Source organism: Anopheles cruzii, chromosome 3, assembly GCF_943734635.1.
Source record: "Anopheles cruzii chromosome 3, idAnoCruzAS_RS32_06, whole genome shotgun sequence".
Lineage (NCBI taxonomy): Eukaryota > Metazoa > Arthropoda > Insecta > Diptera > Culicidae > Anopheles > Anopheles cruzii.
Genome location: NC_069145.1, coordinates 51,698,550 through 51,719,271, shown reverse-complemented (window position 1 = coordinate 51,719,271; position 20,722 = coordinate 51,698,550). Strand labels below are relative to the sequence as shown.

General features: G+C 45.9%; 1 protein-coding gene across 1 annotated transcript; it reads left to right on the top strand.

The window, feature by feature from the left end:
- The first annotated feature begins 12,183 nt into the window (after positions 1–12,183).
- On the top strand, positions 12,184–13,221 carry LOC128270566 (cell cycle control protein 50A-like). Its single transcript, XM_053007977.1, has one exon. The coding sequence runs from the start codon at positions 12,184–12,186 to the stop codon at positions 13,219–13,221; it is 1,038 nt and encodes a 345-aa protein (XP_052863937.1).
- Positions 13,222–20,722: the final 7,501 nt, after the last annotated feature.

The window sequence follows — 20,722 nt, the reverse complement described above, 5'->3', positions numbered from 1 at the left end:
GAGGCACGCGCCACCGTAGAATGCATCGTAAAATGCACCCGGGAAGATATAAAAAGTAATGTACACGGTTCAAATAGAAACTTGACCTTTTTTTCCCCGGACTTACGCAGCTCCTCCTTTATGTCCTTAATGAGACACTGCTGGCACCTCGCGTGGGGAAACGGGCGAATACCAAAACGGAGGTCTCCATTACAGAAAGTATGTCTCTGGTGAGACAGACACTACCGACGTATTACAGTAGCCGGACTAGCTGGCCCTGTTTCCGGTTCCGGTTTGGGTCTATTCCGCCTTTTTTGTGTGGTCATGGTGCCGTAAGAATTAATGTAGCAACCGTCGTTGCATGATTTACGTCGTCCGTCCTGCCGGACCTACATTGTTCCTCTTGTTCGGGGGGTCCCGTTTGCATGGGGAAGCACTTTGTCGACTGCCGGGCCATCCACGCGTTCGGCTTGGTCTCCTGAGGCTTATTTATCAGGTCTAAAAGACGAGCACTGGATATGTTTCCAAAGAAATAAAATGTTCATTGCATTGAAATGGAAAACTCTGCTTTATTCAAAGTACGACGCCATCGCTAGATCACATTTCTGCCATCTCTGAGGTAATTTGTGAATATCACGCCGAAAGAACTCTTCGTCTTTTGAAGCAAACCAATTAGTCATCCAATTTTCGACTTCTTTGTAGGAATAGGAAAGTAAGAAAGTGCTGCTCACCCAATGCGTGTCCCTTTGATGAAAATGAATGATAATCGGAAGGGGACAAGTCTGATGAATACAGCGTGCGGGAAAGCAGTCTAGAATCATACGTATTATTCGATTTTGACATTTGGCCTTCATTTGTGGAAATGTCGTCGAAACAAGAGGAGCAACGTATCAAGATCTGGCACCGTCGGCGCGAAAATCCGAATAACTCGCACGCCAAGTTAGCGAATTATTGAATGTGGCCAAATCAACGGTCACCAATGTATTAAAAGTATTCGGAGAACGTTTGACAACAGTGAGAAAGACTGGATCAGCTGGAAATCGGAACCAGGAGACCACAAAAACGACGAAACAGGTGATCAGTTGTTTCATGCGGAATCCCAAACTCTCCGTTCGAGATGTCGCAAGCAAGCTAGAAGTTTCGTTTTCAACCGTGCGATGAACTAAAATACGAGCTAGTCTAGCATTTTAGAAGAAAGTAGTGACTTCAAATCGTGACGATTGAGATTTTAACGAAATTTTCTGCGTAGTGCAGGATGTTGAAACCTACGTCTAGGCAAACTTTAATCAGCTTCCTGGACAGGAATACTATACTGCAACTGAAAGAGGATAGATAGGAAAGATTTGCAAGAACATAAAGCTGTCGAAATTCGCAAAGAAATATATCGTATGCGGGTTTTCTGTTCCTATGGTTTAAAAAGTGGCATTTTCATCGCGATCGGGACCATCAACCAAGAAATTTATGCCCCAGAGTGCCTAAATAAAAATCTTTTGCCTTTCCTGAAAAAGTACAAAGGTTCTTTTCTATTTTAGCTGGATTTAGCATCTTGTAATTATGGAAAAAAGCCATGGAGTGGTATGCCGCAAACAAAGTCCAAGTGGTGCCCAAAGACACGAACCCTCCCCAACACGCCAGAGCTTCGCCCAATCGAAAAATATTGGGCAATCGTCAAGTGGAACTTAAAAAAGACCTTTAAAACAGTTGTTAGTGAGATGGAATTAAAAAAAAACTGGCGTTCTGCAGCAAAGAAAGCGACCAAGAAAACGGTGCAAAAGTTGATGAAAGGGGTAAAACGAAAAGCTCGGCAACTCGCATTCCTTAAGTCGAAGCATTAAATGATATTTTTTTACATATTCTGTATAAAATTAGCTTTTAAATGAAATATGACTTGATTTTTTAATAATTTTTTTGACTGATTTACACATTTTTTTGTTCGACCAATTTCTGACATAGACACCCTTTAGGCGCATTGTCATGGAACAAAGTTACCTTACTGTATCTTTTGGCCCATTGTGGTCGGTAGCAGTCTGTATTAAAGGTTTCACCTGGGTTACAGTAGCTTGTGATAGACCACACTTTTCTGGTCCCATCGGAAGGTTCTTTATTGGAGTCCTCCGACGCTCTTTTCTTGTCAAGTCAAAATCGCCATTTCTTATTTTTTAAACCCGCTTAAAGCACTGCGATCTTCTAAAACCAAGCTTTGAAAAGGATTTGATGCGATTTTGTACAGGTTTTCTTCACCAGGTAGCAGAAAAGCAATGAAACCCGCAAAACGTTATTTTCCGGCACAAAAGTCGACACGGTTCTAACCTGTGCAAAAGTTGCACATTAGATTAATTTCTTTTTTCGACATAAAATCATTTGCCAGATCGCAAAACAAGGCAGTGTTGTCAAGAAAGCATTATGAGGAGGACCAAATTGACAGTTTGAGCCATCTGTTTACACAATCCAATTTTCGAATTATGTTCCCTGCCATTTAATTCATCTTCGAATCCCATTTGCTTGATGTCACTGCATCTTGCGCGTACATGAATTGATGGTGTTTTAAGAGTTGCAATTTGTGCAATGGCTATGCTACATTCCCCTGACCGCTTTCGATATTTACGTGCGTTGGGTGAATAATTAAACCACCGCGTTTGAGCGTTGCGAACCGATAATTTATGGCGCCCGGCGGGGCCAGAGTGGAGCATAAGGACGAAACGCTTAACCTTGACTTTCGCCCGAAAAACTCGCACCCACATCGCTCCCAGCTCCGGCTCCGATTCATCCTAGAGGCGGCCAGGTTCGGGGCCAGGGTGGCCAAATGGTTGGTTCGGCGCGCCATCTTTTACGACGGTCGTTACTCATCCTGTCGGCGGTGATTAAAATTCGCTTAATTTATCGAAAAAAAAATCACGAATCCGTATGTGCTCCGCGTGGTTGTTGCGAAAGCAATTTCGGGTTTCGGGCAATGGCCGCGGTCGGCCCGGTGTTTTTTTGCCGGCTCGTCAGTGAAAGTGACAACAATCGTCGCGTCAATTATGATGACGTGGTTTGGCTGCTGCCGGTTTTATTGGGCGCGTTGGCGCAGCAACGACCGTCGAAAAACACCGACGCGTATGTTTATTTTCAACAACATTTGGCGTTTCGCGTGGTGGATTCAATGTTTTTTTTTTGTAATGGCGGAGTTCTGAGCAGTCCCGTGCCTCCACTTACTTCGAGATGGAAGGAAAGGTTCCCGCCCGTCTTGTGGCCGGCAGACAGGCAGAAGAGCACCACATGCTGACTACTACCCAGGAAGCAGACAGCAACCGGGAGCGGGAGCGAGTGCCGCGAAAATACAACAGCGCGACACTTTAATGGCTTCTCACTGCTCTTATTAGCCTACTTACGAAATCGCCAAGCCGTGAAGTGAGCCCTCACGACCCCGCCTGATCGCTGCACGGCATCGTGCAAAGTGCAGCATTGTGTGCATCGTGAACCAGCCTCGAGACCTCTCTTCGGAAGGATAACCGTGTGTGCCGGAGTGGGGTGGTGCGCAATACTTTGTGACGCATCTTGCAAGCCGCCGCCCGGGTCACAACACAGGTCCCGAGGACGAGAAGTGAACTCCTGCTGCCTGCTGTCCGTGACTTTCCCGTAAAGTTTGTTTAAGAGTACATTATTGATAAATCGAGTTTATTACCTTGAAGTTACCTGAAATGTGCTTTAATTATTGTCACGTATGAGGCATCCAGTATGAAGGTAAACCAAACATGCATTTTGTAAAAAATACTAACACATGAAGGGCTTTTGTATGTTGATTTACAACAAATACTTCTTTCCAACCGGCCAACCATTATCTGAGTGTTTTACTTGGTTTGCGTAATTCTGTGCGTCACATTACGCATTGCCTCAAATTTTCGGGATCATTTCGTGATCATTTCAACGCAAACTGGTTCTAGATCACCGTGTTCGCCTGACTTAAGACTTAGACTTAGAATATAGGCACCGGAACAAAGAATGTGGTGAAGGCTATTCCTAAAACGAACTTTGGTTATGGGATAGGTTATAGGAATTCCTGCTACTTTTGGCCATATTAACATAAACTTCATTCTTTTTCATCGCTTAGAGTTTTCTCTTTCATTGGAATTGGAGTCGAGAAAGTATGGAAAACATTTCAGGAAAAATCTTGACATCATTCGCATGACGTCACTAAAGAAATTGCAATAAATTTTGTAAACTTTAATGTTGTGATAAAGAATTAAAAAGCGTTGGAAACATTCAAGTATTTGTCGAGGTGTCTTCATGTAGATTAAGCATTCGCTTTCAGCATTTTCTTTCACCGATTTCCGTTAAGCCGTACCAAAAACACTGAAACAATTCTCTGAATGCCCTAATCCACTTCACGCAAAGCCCAAAAGAAGAAACGAACTGCATCGGAAATGCACGAACTGCATTGCCAAAAATAAACAATTATGCCAACCATTACGGGTGAACCGTAAATGATTTTGTTCCGCCAATAAATTAGTCCAAAGTGAGCAATAAACATATCGTTGGTAGCGCCCCATATCAGCACGTCGTCGTCTAAAACATCACGCACGCCCAGCCACGCTCGGCGGACTTCCTCAAGAATTAAGGCCACGCGATTCCGAGTCGCGGCCGCTGTTCGGAGCACTTCTCTTGCCCGTCGCTTGGTCAGCCGCCGACCATGGTCGTTAGACCATGTACCTAGCGCCGCCGACCCGCCACCCACATAGTGGCGGCGAAACCTGTGGCAGCTGACTTCGGGACGCAGCCGTTAAACATCTGTGAAAAATTTTATTTTCGTTCCGAATGAAAATTTAATTTACTGAATCACGGTGCTTGGCACAGACCTCCTGTCGCAGACCTCCTGCCGTGCAGCCGCATGTTATGTTCCCCTTTTCACGATGCCAAATCGGAGCCAAGAACGCAAGTACGGCGCAACGGTTCTTGCGTCGTGTCGTATTGTGTCTACGGGCGAGGACAGCCGAAGAAAGCGGCCTCCTGCGCGAATGATAAGTCATTTTTGCATCACCCTACGGTCGGTCGTTGACTGTCATCGGACGCAGTTTAGCTACACTTTACGTTCCCGAGGTGTTCGGAATCGGTGCGTTTGTCAGCAGCTATTGCTTCCGCTCACGCAACGTCTCGGAGAGTATAACCGACATCGCGCGATGATGGCCAGCGCAGACCAAGAATTGCTACACGCGCGGTGTGCATTGCGAGGTGTGAATAGGAACGTCTTGGGACACGTCGGAACCATCCGCCAATCGTCAAGTCCTAGAACGTGTTACTACCAGCCGCGTAACGACCCGTCAACATCCGTCCGTCTGCTCGTCCGCCCTTCCCGTCAATTGACCACCTTCGCGGTGCTCCGTCGACATTCTGTCATTCCGTGTGCATTCCGGCACAAGGTAACCCGACACTCGGTGGTGGACCGCCCTTCCGGAAGAAGGTAGGTGGACCCAGCGATCGAAGTAGGTCGAAACAACCATCACCGGCGTCACGGCGATGGACAAGGTGTTAAATGCCCTGTCACCCGTCGGACTCAACGTTTTGTTCTTCGTGGAAATACCTAACCACGGGATGTATCTTCATTTCTATTTCGTAACGATGCTGATTTAAGATGAAACTGAATTCCAAATATTACAAACAGTGGGCCTACCATTGTGGAAACAATCGAAAGATTCGCGTATCATAGGTGGGCTGACCTTAGCCGTATTAGGTAATGAAATAGCCTACATTCAGGCGCAGTCACAGCCGTTTGATTTCGGTGAAATGAAAGCTTGCCGCTGTCAAAAAAGCCAAAAGCTATGCAATAAAGCATATCAAAATCTGGCCTGGTATGCTCTCCTGCTAATTTTCCATGGATGTTGAGGAATATTAAAAATAAAGTTTCAGTGTCTCAAGCAGAACAACAAAGAATGCTTAGTTCGAAATTGTAGCGAGATATTAATACTCTAGTGCTTTGTCACTAGGAGTTGGTAAAAATTTTCTTCTGAATCTGAATCTTCCTTTTTAGAAACGTTATCCTGCCAAATCTCAAATAGCAGGTCGAAAAGCGGCTTTTGTATGGCTCTAGCTATTAATTTGATCATCCTCATTATGCTCTTTTGGCCACACTACCATGCTTTGGCATCAGGCAAATAATTTCATGTAAAAAAACAATAGTTTTGTTAGAAGTTAGTTTGCAGAGGTAGGACCATGTCGACTTTTGTGTTTGAAAATGACGTGCGGGCATCATTGCTTGTTCGTTAGCTGCAGAAGAAAACTGCTACAGAATCGCATCAAATGCTTGTCGAAGCTTGTTTTTTGGTAGATCGCAGTGGTTTAAAACATTTAAACATGGCGATTTCGACTTCACACACGAAAAGCGTGGGAAGCCTCCAAAAAAGTTCGAAGACGCTGAACTACAAGAACTTTTGGACGAAAATGACACACAAATGAAATACGCGGATCAGCTAAATGTGTCCCAATATAACATTTCCCTACGCTTGAAGGCCTTGAAAGATCCTGAAGAACAAAATGTGATTGGGGATGGAAAGTGCAGTCATTTTGAGAATAATAAAAAGAAAAAATCATCTACTTCGACTGCAAAACCAGATCGATTCGCCAAAAAGACAATGCTGTGTGCTTGATGGGACCAGAAAGGTGTGGTGTACCACAAGCTCTTAAGACCTAGTGAAACCCTCAATACAGATCGCTACCGACAACAAATGATCAATTTGAACAACGCGCTGGTCCTTGTTCAAGGAGCTCATTATTGCGTCACTACATGAACCGTACAGTGTAAGGCTCATTACGACCAAACTGGAAACGCATCCTCTGGCCCCGGTGTGTCGCGAGCAGAACACAACATCAATGGCTCGAATAAACGATTCTGCGCCTTATTTTCATGATAGATAATCGCCGAAAATGGTTTTGGCTGTTTTTTTCTTGTTTGTGTCCCCAAGGCCGGGTCCATTTTTTCCTCTCGCTAGTTAATGTTCCCCCGTGCGAGCCACGTTAATGCACAGGTCGTTATTCATTTTCGGGCAACGCCAACTGGCCAACCCAAGCCCCCAACGGGGAGGGAAAGAAATGGCGAAAAAATGAGATCAATTTCCCCCTTGCTCAGGTCCGGGGACGTCGTAAAATACACGTGCTGTACACCAGCGTGCCGAAAGTATCGTTTTAATTGCTCATAGCCTTCATTAGACGGGCATCATGTGTTCCCCAATTGCTTCCCAGCTGGCTTTTACGAGCGGGGCATATCAATCCGCCGTACGAGCGGTGGCGATCATCCGGTTTGTCACCTGTTTACCCCTCTCGGCCCATCTACCGCAGGTTGGCTGGCCGAAAAGGGGGGGCCCAACTCATTAAAAACACTTAGCCCTGCGTCGCCGTCGCCGCCACCGCCATGCTCAATTGCACCCGTTTTGGGCAGGCAACTGTGTGTGCAATTGTGTATCATAATGTTTCGCGAAGGAACGTGCAAGGAACAAGGGAGTCAATTTTTTCTACCACCACCGGTGGACCCGGGTCTCGTGGGGTAATGATTATCATTATCTGTTAACAAATTGCTCGGGCCGAAATGCAAAGCGCTCTCGCAGACCAGGCTCGCCGCCTAAGACGCGTGGTACGAAGCTGCGCACGTGCGCTCTGGGGCATTAGTAATGCTTCCTTTACCGCGCGGGGGTCTGCATCCGGTTGCACAATTATTCCGAGGTCGGGAGCGCAACGTTTCAATTACCGGTGGTGTTCCTTTCCGTAAAGGCCGCCTGCCGCCGCTGAGGTCGGTTCATTAGAAAGAGGTACGCTTGTGACACGCAAACGCGCCCCATAGCGGAGCATTAGAGCCACGTCCTAAATTGTAGTGGCTGGCGTCGAGTGCGCATCGGCTAAGTCGGCTTCCTTCGCTCGCCACCGACAATTACCTTGCGATGGTTCACCGGCCGGCCGGCTGATCGATCGGAAGTCCAGGCGGCTCGTTCTGGAACCGTTCTGCGTTAGGCTGCTAACTGCAGCAGCATGCACTGCACACCAGCCACAGTAATTATTAGGTTATCGAAAGGGAAACCTCCTGTATAAGGGGACGTGTCCTGGGCGCGAATGCTCCACCTGGTCCAAGGACTGTGGCCGCCCCGGAGAGTACCCCGGGGCGGGGGCAACCACGGTGGCATGATGAAATTTCACTTTTACCATCAACGACGGCGCACCGGCTGCCGGGGTGTGTGTGTTGCGGTGCTGTTCCGTCCTGGGATCCGCTCTTGAAATGCATGAAATTGCACTTGCATGTCACGCCTTTTTGTTGGCCATTTTATGATCCACTTTCGAGCCTGATGCGCGGAACCCGAAAGGTGTCCGCGGCCGATTGAAACGGACGGCCACACTCTTGAAATGTGCCGCTCGCGGTGAGCTTGGTATGCAATTATTTTTCGCATCTCCTTCGCCAATTTTTCGCCTTTTGGACACTTCCGATCAAACGCATCAAGGCGCGTGTGTGGAGTTTGCATCGAAGTACGTGTATGGTTTGGCATTTTTTACTGGTTTTAGTAACCGTCTTCGATGGCTCACCTGTCTCGGCCATCATCGGCTGGATCGAAAGCGCATCGCATTAGGGCGAAATTAGGGCCAACTTCTTGCTCTTATCGCGATAGCCATCGTCCTAAGATCGAGCCATATTCTAAAAACCCCTGGAACGCGGATGGCTCCGGCTCCGGCTGTGTTCCGGCTCTTGGTACCGCTGCGCAAGGTGCGGTGTACTCTGCCACAAGGGCTCTTGGCGTTCGAGGTGTAGCTGTAATTAGGCATGATAAAGTAGCAGCAGCAGGATGCTAAGACGACCCTAAAAAAGACAACTGCGACAACCTGCCAAGTACTCCTCGGTCGCATTTTTAAACATTCGTAACGAGCTCTTGTTTATTGTCGTGATGTTAGAATAAAGTGGTTTTTTCGGTAGCTTCATTCTGTGTTTGCTAGGATGTTTTCTGCATTAATCCATATCCATAGAAGTTGGTGGAATATTAAAAAAACCCCATTATGATTATGAGACACTAATTTTATTTAACAAATCAAGTAATCTTAACTTTTTTGCCCTACAGGTTTTTGCCGGTCTTAGCCTGCAACAGGGAGAATGAAAAAATGGGTTGGCTCTCTTCAAGGTTCGCACACAAAAGGTTCGATCGGATGTTGAGTATTTGGAAGCTTCAAATGGATAAAACTAGGAAATTATAAGTTTAGTTCTTATAGGGAACTAAACAGAATCAAGTAATAAGAACCATAAATAAAAAGTTTCAAAAATTCTTCACTCTATCATGGAAACATTACTTTCATAGAAAGCCCCCACAAATACCGCAATCAGCATCTCAGAAGTAAAACCAAAACACTCGAAACAAATGCGCAAATGACCAAACATTCTGAGAACTGTGTGTGATTCCGTACCTCTCGGTCGAAAGATGTCGAAACACTTTCCCCCAAACCGTGCGCCGCATCGGTTGACTGCAAATTAATCAGATCAAACGATATTGCAAATTGCTCGTTACCGGCGACGGCGACTGAGGCGGCCACCTTCTTTTACGATGACCTATTTAACATCCTCGTCGTACACTTGATCCCCGATACAATTACCACCGTTTGGGCCATATTCCTCCAATATCCGAATAGCATCAAACCATGGATACCAAACAGTTGCATAAACACTATTTGAATGGTTAGAACTATTGCCTTTAATCCTAACGGAAAAAAATCCGAAGAAATGTCTTGCTGAGAAACAGTCTCAGTGGGAAACAAACGGGGCAACGCCGCTAAGTTATTTCGATAAACAGCGGATCAGTTTGCTTGACAGTTCGGCATGGCCTCTTTTTTGACTTCGTCCTGTTTTCGCTCACATTTCAACACAGATGACCAAGCACACCCAAACACTTGGTCACTTTTTGTATGGTTGGCCGAAATGTAGATGAGGAAGGGTCAGTTTCGGTGGCCTGCAGCGGCGGCTGACTCAAAACTCACCCATTTTTCACAAACACCAGGCACTCGGGCGAAACAGCCGCCACTGCAACTGAAATGGGAATGGTGATATTTTCAATCCCAATTTAAAATACCATAACTTATATGGTCAGCACAGGTTGGAACCAGAACCGCGTCGATTGCGCTCTTAGGTAAAATAGCTGGATGTTGAGATGGCGAAAGGGCAGCATTTATAATATACTATGCTTCAAATACAGTACAAATTATTATGAAAGATTATAAACAGCTCACAGTACGAAATGAAAATAATATTTCTTAATAATCATACGTCTACAAGGGACAGCCTGTCAGCCGGTGCTTCAGTCAACACTCCTGTTCCTTCCGCATTGTATAGATACCCTAGACCTAGACCTTTGCAGTAACTTGACAAAACAGTTGATATTTTAGTAAATCATAGCAAAATCGTCTAAAACCATCAATCACACGAATTTGACCAAAAATGGCTTGCTCTGCAAGATGAGATAAGATGAGAAAACCTTCCCAAGATGCAAAACTTCTTCCAGTTTGTGAATACGAAGTATATAGCTATGTGCTGCTCGGGCATTGAAGCTAATCTTAGATAAATGGTTTGAATGAACCTGCAGAACCATTACCAGAAAACTGTCCAAACTGAAAAATTAAACTAAATGAATGAAAACATTATATCAAACAGTAGAACAAAACTGAACCTAAAGAATAAACTGCTCATTAGCAGCAGTAAACTGCAGCAGTAAGTCCTTTAATAGCATACGAGGTGTGTTCAAAAAGTATCGCGCCATTTGAATTTGAATATGAGAGGCTCATTTTATCGTTTCAACGTTATGTACAAGTTTATCACATTCGTTTGACTCATCTTCCTGCGGATCGCTTTCTCCAAAATTGTTTCGCAAATAGTTTTCCTAAATCGTTTTCAAATACATTTTCTTTAACTTTAGAATATATATAAACGTTTAGACTTTTAACAGCACATTTAAATGTTTGATTCCTTTAAATATGTTGCTATCGGTTATGGCTAACCGCAATGTTACATGCACTTTTTCTGACTAATGAACGTTCAGTAATGGTTTTATTCAAAACGCGACGTAGTTATTTAGACATGAATTAACTACATATACAATTGAAGATTACAATACACATTACAATTTGAAGATAGTTTGCAGGTGTTAATTTGTGTGCCTATGTCACTCTTGCACGCCATTAGACAGTCGTCAAAGTCAAGTCATTATTTCTTCAGCGACGCTTCGCTTAGATTCGCGCCGAATCTCAGAGCCAGAGCCACCCAGCTGTGAACAGAACGAGAACTCGAAAGCAACTGCAATCCGCCAGGAGATCTTCTTCGTTGTCGAACTCCTTTACCGGGCGACCGGCTGTGCGCCATTTTCAGTCTGGTACCTCGTTTTATTGTGCGGAAGAAAATTCAATCTTCACCCTGAAATGTCTGCCCATTGCGGTGTGTCTCAGATGCGCCCCAAACCCCCAAAGCTGATGCCGGTTCCGGCTGGTTGTGCATACCGTTCCGGATGCTAGCCGTGCCGTTCCGAGCCATTCCGGATTCCGATCGACCAGTTGGCACGTCGACGATGAGAGAATGGGAAGCCCATCCAAGGACCCATAGGCGTTCCCCGGGCCACTTTGTAGGTACAATGTAACAATTACATTTGGCGCGTCAGTGTAAACGCGTTTTTTACTTTGCTGCAAAGAAATGGAATTTTCGTAAATAATCATCCGAATCTTGGTGCAGAGAACGTTCTGTGCACCGTTTTTACTTTTGCACTTCACAGCAGTAAAGAATTGCGCATTTCTTGCACCGCATGACCAGGACTACGAGCGAATCATGAATGAATCGCCTAAAATATTTACTCATATCTCAGCAGACGAATTTCTTTGGGCCGCGTTGTACCGGAAGTTGATCGACGAATACGATTTAAAGTCCTAGAGATCCCACAGGGCAAGAATAATTTTTTATTAAGAAAAGATTGGCTCCTTGTCACGTGCAACCAGTTTATGTTTGCAGAACATCAAATTGTAAAACACTAACCAAATATAGTTATTATAAAACATTGATAAGGTCAAGTCCGTTCCTCTAAGATAAAAAAAACCATCACTATACCTTTCATCCCATTTTTCATTTAATCGTAGCAATCGCTGACGATTACACAAGGTACAGTTTTGACTTACTAACTGTCGTGTGGCAGCCATTATCCCATTTTCTACACGAATAAGTCTGCTAAAGAAATGGCCGACGTACGGGTCAGCCAAGAAACTAAAAATTCCATTGCTGTACTCAGACCTCCCAATACTGCGTTCCACCAGCAACGTTTAGCCACATGGGAACCAGCTTGGACGCCGAAAGCTATCTGGCCCATCCTGATGGCTGTGGCAACTGTTTTCCTTTCGATTGGATTGGCATTACTTTACGTTTCGTACAACACACCTGAACAGGTGCTGGATTACACCGACTGTCAATCTACCGAAGATCCATCACGCAGAAGCTGTGCAGAAATCATCGATCACAATCCAGGGACGGTGTGCAGTTGCAGCATCATCTTTACGCTAGATCGTGCTTTTCCACCACCAGTGTATCTCTACTACGCCCTGACGAACTTCTACCAAAACCATCGGCAGTACACCCTTTCGCGCGACGATGGCCAACTCCAGGGAGTTTTATCGAAGACGCCATCCGAAAGATGTCGCCCGTTTGACTTCGCTAAACACGGAGATGAACTACGACCAATCCTACCCTGCGGCGCCCTTGCCAACTCGCTCTTCAACGATTCGTTCACTCTCACGGTGCTGGCATCCCCAGAGTTGCGTACTCCAGTCCCGCTCGTAGGTGGTGGAGCACTTTGGCCACATGAGCGGGGCCTTAAATTTCGTAACCCTAAAGGTGATCTTCGTCTGTTGCTGTCCAAGTACGCTCGGCCCCCCGCCTGGTCTCGAGAGCTCTGGGAATTGGATCCGGCCAACCCGGATAACAACGGACTACAGAATGAGGACTTTATCGTGTGGATGCAGCCGGCTGCTTTGCCAAACTTTCGAAAGCTTTTCCGGAAGGTCGCCCATTTGGGGACAACCTTTGAGAGGGGATTGCCAAGCGGCAACTACACACTCCGCATCAACTACAGCTACACGGTGAAGTCCTTTTTCGGCAGGAAGTCTGTCATCATCAGCTCCAGTTCCGTGCTCGGTGCACGCAATCCGTTCCTAGGCTGGGCTTTCATCACCGTGGCCATAGCGTGTCTGATTTTCGCGTGTTTATTGTACGCGTTTTGAGAATCGAAGGATTTACGCAATTGTTGGCCAAAAGCACGTCCCATTAATACACCGGCACCTTGTGATGAACAAAATATCGTTAGTATCTTTGTTTCTCTATTAATGACTAATAAATTGAATATTGTAATGATACTATCGAATGATCTCCACCGGATCGGGAGAGCTCCGATGTCCGACCTGTGACCCCACCGGGGAGTCCCCGAACTAGTCTCGGAAGCGATATGATGGAGAATCAAGGACGCATGTCGTCACCCTGTAAAACAATATAAAAAATAAATAAAATAAATTTATAACGAATGTAAATTAAGTAAATACGAAATGGAATCTCGTTGGCGTCCTTTATTCTTGAGTTTTGCCATCAAAAGGCGAAATTCTAATGTCATCCATCCTATTTGAAGAAACTCTAAATTCTCTTGTTCCTAGTTGATAAACTAAATTTATCAACAATTTGCTCGTTGATAGCTCGAAATAATTTTGATCTGGCACATCGCTGAACAGCGTTTTGGTTCAGAGCTCTAACGATGCGCACCCCACACAAGTTTCATTGATAAATCCACCAATACGTATACGTACCAAAGCACATACCTTGGCACAGTCGGGGCCACGCGCCACCTGCTGACGGCATGCGATCCTGCTGCAAATATCGGTAATATGATGCAGAAAACTAAATTCACTCCGAAACGAGGCCGGTGCCCTAATTTCCCGACTCACAAGCGCCACCTGTGCTCGACATGGACGCCCGTTCCGAACGGCAGACATTGCTTGTTTCACTTTTATTTCGCGGAACTAGTGTTACCTTTACCGGGCTTCGTGCTACCCATATTTTCGCCATCGGCTCGGCTCGGCCCACTATGGGGAATTTGTATGCGGACAAATCTTTTTTTAGGAACAATTTTCGGGCTGACCGATGTTTTCGTTTTCTTTGCATGTGTTTTGATTACATTCAACGTTTTATGTGCAATACACGCGTATAATGAATAACTTGTTTTCGATACATCAGTTAACGGAACCTACGCAACATGGAAGGTTAAAAATTCGTATCTAACTTTTTAAAGCTGGTTTATGATCGCCTTTTCCCCATAGTGCGGTGTAGTTTTCGGACCTGGCGCACTGCATTACCTCGGCGCTAGTTTGTGTGCTCGAAACAACTCGCCCATTTCTTCCCATTTCTTCGACTGGCGAGCCCGGAAAACACAGCCGCAGGTTAAATTGTCCCACTAGAGCAATGTGCAACGAAATATTTACATTTCGCACGAGGAATATTTAATTTGCTCGTGAATTGTAACGTCAGTTGGAATAAGTTTGAATTTTGAATTTCGTCAAAGAACCTTTCGTCTTTTGAAGGGGATTTCAAGAATTAATTTATAACAAGACAATTCGATGTTCAGGCGCTGCTGCCTAAATTAGCAAATCCATTGCAAACTATCCAGTAGAAAAATAGAAACCCTCTTTTCATATGGCCGTTTACCGAATAAATTCCACTCCGCAATGAAGTAACAATTCTTATTGTTATCAATTTTTGCGTTGCAATTAAATGTATTTCCAGCCGGATGATACGGATCGTGAAATTATAATTTTCAATCGCACTCTTGCGACCGCTGCTGCTGCCATTGAGAAACGTCTCGCGAACTCAGCCACGGCGAACACCGCTTCGCTTGTTGTGCCATCCGCGCCATCAGCCAGAAGCCTGTGCTCCCGATACAATTCGTCCCATTGTCCCGATTTTGACGTCGTTTGAAGCAATCCTGTCGATGCGGTACGGTCGAAAATGGACGACCCGACGAGAGAAACCGACGACCGACAAAACAAGCGTCACTCGCGCCGGATGTCTGTGAAAACCGGTTTGACGAACGGCGAGCAACGCTCGACAGCGAGTTCCCGCCCAAAAACAAGGTCGACACTTCGACGAAGCCGACGCGCGCCGCTCGCTACCGCTGAGGCTGCGCTCCTGATCGGTAATCGAAACCATTTTCCGTCTACGCGTGTCTATGGAGATCACCAATCGACGGAAGACCAACAACGAGTTCGCCATGGCGATTCTGTGGTTCAGTCGAAGACGCTATCTCCGGAACTCCTAGGCGCCTGATGAAAATACAAAAAAACTGTCGCCATTCCGTGCTGCCGACGCAAGGCGACGTGTTCTTCAAAACGTCAAACCGCTGTGCATGTGTGCGGCAAAACCCGTGCCCGCAAACAAACATTTCCGGCGGCAAAAACAACCTCCACTACTCTCTCTCTCTCTCTCTCTCGGGTCGGTTCGCTTCTGCGCAGGAACATCAGTATACTAAACAATGGGCAAGATGGTAACACTTGAAACAGCAACTGGACAAAATGTATTTTGCATCAAACCTTAACTACTTCACTTACCTTTCTATGGAAATATTGTCAATTATTGTGCGAATGGAGTGCACTTATAACAATATGATAAATCGAAAGCAAATACTGAATCCGCAAATTGAATTCTCCCCCGTACGAAAGAGAAAATTTTGACCAAAAGCGAGTTACTTCGTGCACTATAGTTCAGCGACTGTTCCGAAGCAGCAGCAGATAGCGCCGCACCTTGCTACTGGACATGGCCGCCTGGTAGCGATAAAAAGAGTCCGATCAGAAAAGGCACACATTTGTCGCTGCTCGGCAGAAACAGCCTGCCAAAAACAGTGACCGTCGAACGGTGACCCGTCCTGCTGCGGCGTGCTTCGTCCCTGGTGGTAAAGGAAAAGTTTTGAAAGTACGTTCTCGCGGAACTCCCGCATAAATCTCGAACCGCCAGACACCAGAAAACCAGAAAACCGGAACCGCACAGCGCGGCAAAGTTGCTAGTGTGGAGTGGCCGTGATCTGCTGCGACTCGTTCATGGGGCGAAAGCTGCTGAGGCTTGGAATGCATATCGCAGCAGCCTGTCGAACGCGCTGCGCTCTTGGTAGAGTGCAAAACTGAAATTGATCACGAGTCAATTTGCCCGCGAACTCACAAACCGTCCGCTCGTTTCGGTGATTGTGTGTGGTCTCGAAATCGCCGGCGAATGCCGCCTTTGCCGTGTGTTGGATTGCCTCGCGTTGGTGCCGCTACCTCCGCGCTCGCGTGCGACCCGGGGAATAAAAGGAACCTAGAACGACACGTTCCGGTTCGGAAACCGAAAAAACCGGCACAGCGCTGCGCGCGTCGTGGCCAACGTGTTGCGGCAGCTTTTGCGTTCCGCGAGACGCTTTAGATCGCTTTCAAGTAGTGAACAAAAGTAGGATAACTCTTTTGACTTTGACACAGATCGATTCTCGGAACCAACGCTGAAAATTCAGATTTGTCGGATTTTAAACAAATAGGTCACTTTTTACTGAGTTACAGAGCTGGCGAGTAAATCCTGTCAGCTGTGTAAAATCGTGTGAACTTTGTGACTCGTTGTTGGTGGCGTAATGTTAGGTCGCTCTGCTCGGAAGCGGACGAGCGGATGACTCTAGCGTGCGTGGGACAAAACATCATCATACGACCGAAATAAAACGCGACTAGGTCAATTGAGTGACGCCTCGCAGTCGCTAACAGCCGGCCGTTACTTCTTAAGGGTTGTTTGAACGGTAGAGAGTTTTCTATAGTGAGATGGTCATCTCAAGCGGAATCGGGCGTGAGATTGGCGGTTACGAGAGGAGCAGATAAATTAATAGTGGCCGATTGATTTAATGCGTAACTTCGTCTTCCACGCGGTCAAAGTTGAAGTAAAGCTTAAGGCGAGTCATTCGCAAGATGATTCTGAGCTCTTATTTACATTAATCCATTGTTTTACTCTTTCTTTTCAGGTTTATCTGTAGGAGCCAACACAGCTTCTGAACCGTTTGTTCACACCGTTTGTTTGTTGATAAAATGAGTACAGAAGGAATTTTATAGGTTTAAGTTGGGGCTATGTTAGTCGAGATTAACACATAAAAAGCAACTGAGTTTAACTGGTACACCTGGCGGCTCCCATTATTATTACCGCTGGAGACGCCATGATTTCGATTCGCGATACCGGTGTGACAGGGGGGTTGGCGCGGGGCTAACAATCCCGTCCGTAAAAATTAAAATGTTACAGAAAAAGAGCATCAGAGATTAACATTGTCTCTGGTGCAGGCCAAGACTGCTCAGCGGTTGTAGCGCCAAAAGAAGAAGGAGACGCATTATCAACAGTCAGGAATCAACGATTGCAAGCGTACCCCATTTTCACCACATTAGTTCCGGTGCTAGTCATACAGGGTCATCAAGCCCAAATCGACAAAAATTAGACCAGGAGCAGTAAGACGAGACGAGTAAGACCAAGTACATAGAAACAATAGTTTGTAACAACATCATAGCTTTCAGTTTTGGCAGACGCCGAAGACAGCAGGTAAAAGCTGGAAGTGGGGCGTGTTTTTGACTACGGGAACAGCTCTCGTTACGCTAGCTTAGTCACCGCACTAAGCTTACTACGTACACGGTATAGTATGCGCCACAGGAACGGCACAATATGGTTAATCAAACAAGGTGACTCAGTTTTGGGCTTCTGCAGTGCAGTCAGCTATCGAGCGATTCTCAAAGATCAAAATCATATTGCGTTTAAAGATAAGGAAGGTAGCATAAAAGTGCCCCAGTGTCTCACTTTGCAAAATGCGCAGAAAAAACATGAATTATAAAGCAACGAGCGTTCTACACAATTGTTGCTTAGCTAAACAGATATTTTCACCGGCGAGAAACTCTAATAGTCGAGCAGAATTCGAGTTCTAACTTCTTCATTCAGGGAATGCAAAAAATTATTGGAATTTACCATTGGAATTTAGAGTGTTACTCTAACACTGAGCATGGTGCGGCGTTACTCCTAAACATAATGGATGAATGGATTACGCCAAACCGTTGCGTAGCACAAAACCGAGAGAATCTTGGTCTGAAGGCAATCTGAGGCCCATGCTAGAGGAGTTGATCAAAAACGGCGACCTAGAAATTCGCCCTCGGAATGCTTATTGATACGGTAGGCTCATCTCCAAGAATCTGCGTGAGAGGCTACCAGCATCCTCTGGTGATCCTACATCGAGTCGACCGAGTGACTCGGGATCTTCATCGTGGATAACAGGGAGTGTTCGATCTGGCGGCGAGAATTTGCGCGGAAGTTGACGTCGGTCCACTGGACGCAAGCAGCGGCATGGCAAAATACTTGGGACGGATGTTAAACGTGCCACCCAATCACAGACTTTCTGTGCTAGCTACACCGGAAGCATGGGCTTATCAACATCATCTTCCTGGCTGAGCAGGCGGCGTGAGTATCCCCATTGCCCATCCTCCGTCGCCGCAATATTCAGTCTACAGGGCATCGTGGAGTCCCCGAAACACGTTTTGTTTGTGTGTCCCTGGTTCGAGAACGCACCAAATCACATGTGAACGATGTTTGGAGTCTGTGGGTGCAACATTATCCAACACATGTGCGAAGATAAAGAAGGAGTTGCCGGAGCATCCTACAAAAAAGAAAACGGTTTTGAGGAAGACGACAAATAATTTATACAAATTTGCGTTGAACGGTGGAACGATTACTGTTCTTTAGTTTAGGTTACTAACCGCCCTCCTGATTCAATGCACATCCTTCGAGTCTAAGTGCTACCTACCACATGAAGGTCCGTTTTGGGAGATGCCTTCACTGAACCGCGAATCACTTTTTCTCTTCTTACCGTTTAGTGCACGTTTGCGCATGTGCCCAACAAGTGTTGCAAGTTCAAACATTTCTACTTTCCGTGTGGCCGATGTGCTACAAAGAAGAAAGTCCTTCTCACCAGAGTCGGCCGATCCTAATGACTGCCGCATCATGGTTAAGGTTCTAACCGATTTCAAGCGGATGATGGGATTAGTAGTAGCTCTGCGCACCATCTTTGTTCGGTCGCTTTTCCTTGAGACTCTCACTTTCAGCTGCAAACTCAACCTTAGAATTTCTCTCTATCAATCTCACTCTCCTTATTTCTCTTACCATTTTTTCTCTCTATCTCTCGACATTCTTCGGAGTGTACTGACGATCGGTTCGTGGTATGGGACGAACAGCTGACCATTTAAGCGGCTTCCCAAGACACCACGCGGATCGGAAATATCGTTTGAAAGCACCACTGGTCATAACATCATGTTTTGTAGCGAACTAACACGAACACGCGAGGAGCAGTCTACGCGGGAGCATCAGCAAACAAGTGGCCGCTGCCGAGGGAGGCGCGAATTCTCTTGGCAGAGATATTTGTGATCGAAGATGGTGTGTACCGCTCTGTTTTTTTTTGGTGACCAGCTGGCCGTCAGAAACTGTTCAGATAATCCACGATCGTGAACAGCTTCACACACGTCTGTGATCTTTTCTTCCATCGCTCCTGTGCCCGTGGTCGATTCCGCTCCGTTCCAAACGTGCCGTTGTCCTGCTCCCAGTGTGGCTGCGTCGGTACGTGCAAATAGACTAATCAATCAATTTTGAAGTTCAACGCAAACCGCGAACTACTCCAGAGATCGGCCACGGATCAGGTTTTAGTGGAAGCTGCTGTCGTAACTCCAGATTTGTGATGCTCAAAGGACAGCCAATGGTGGTCGGAGGAGGATAAATGTGGGAACGACTATTTTTATCATGTTCCGCTTGAGAACAACCGTAGCAGCGTAGTGTTAGTGTGAGGTGCTCTGTTTAGCAAGCGATTCACGAAAACTAAACCTCGTTTCGCCCGAAAAAGGAATGTTTTCTATTTTTCAACCACCATCAGGACAACGACGCAAATGAAAACTATCGAGCGCACTAGTGACGTGATTCGTCAGGATTCGTTAGTTTTTCTTTGTTTTTCCTAAAGTTTCGTCCATTTTCCAACGTGCGTAACAATGCTTGAAGCAGCAGTGAAACATCGCGAAAATAAGCGCGTCCTTTTTGCGCATGTGGCCTTTTACAAGATCATGTTTTTTCGTACCGCGTACCTTCTTGTGCCACGGTTTTGATGCGCACGACGACGATGGGCTAAAAATAAGAATCGTTTGGTTCTCCTGTGTTGTTACTTTTTAAAATTACCTTCCTTGCTGGTGTCCACTTCAAACAGGCTCGGCTTCCAACAGGCAGCATGCCTTTGCGCAGTTCTAATGCCGTAACAATGAATCCTACAATGAATCGCGATTTTCGGGTGAGACAATTAGCGGCACCATGTCGATTTTCCGTTTCGGGCGGTTGTCTTCGCGGGACGGAAATAACAAAGAAAACCCAATGTAGTGCAAGGTGGTGAAGTGATAGATAGCAACAGAAATGAAAGAGAAATCTTGAATCACAGGTCGTTCGAGCCTGTCGATGTAATGTTTTCTCGGCCGAAGAGGCCCGCGAGGCCAGGCTTCCGAGGATATACCTTCACCAGTGACGGCGGGGAAATGTGTCTTTATCCTTAAAACAAAAATAAACCACACCATACGACCGATCATGTTTTCTTTTTCCCAGCGAACTAGAGGATGGAGGATATAAATATATATAGTAGTAGTATTAGGTGTACTAGTAGATGTGTGTATGAAAGTCGAT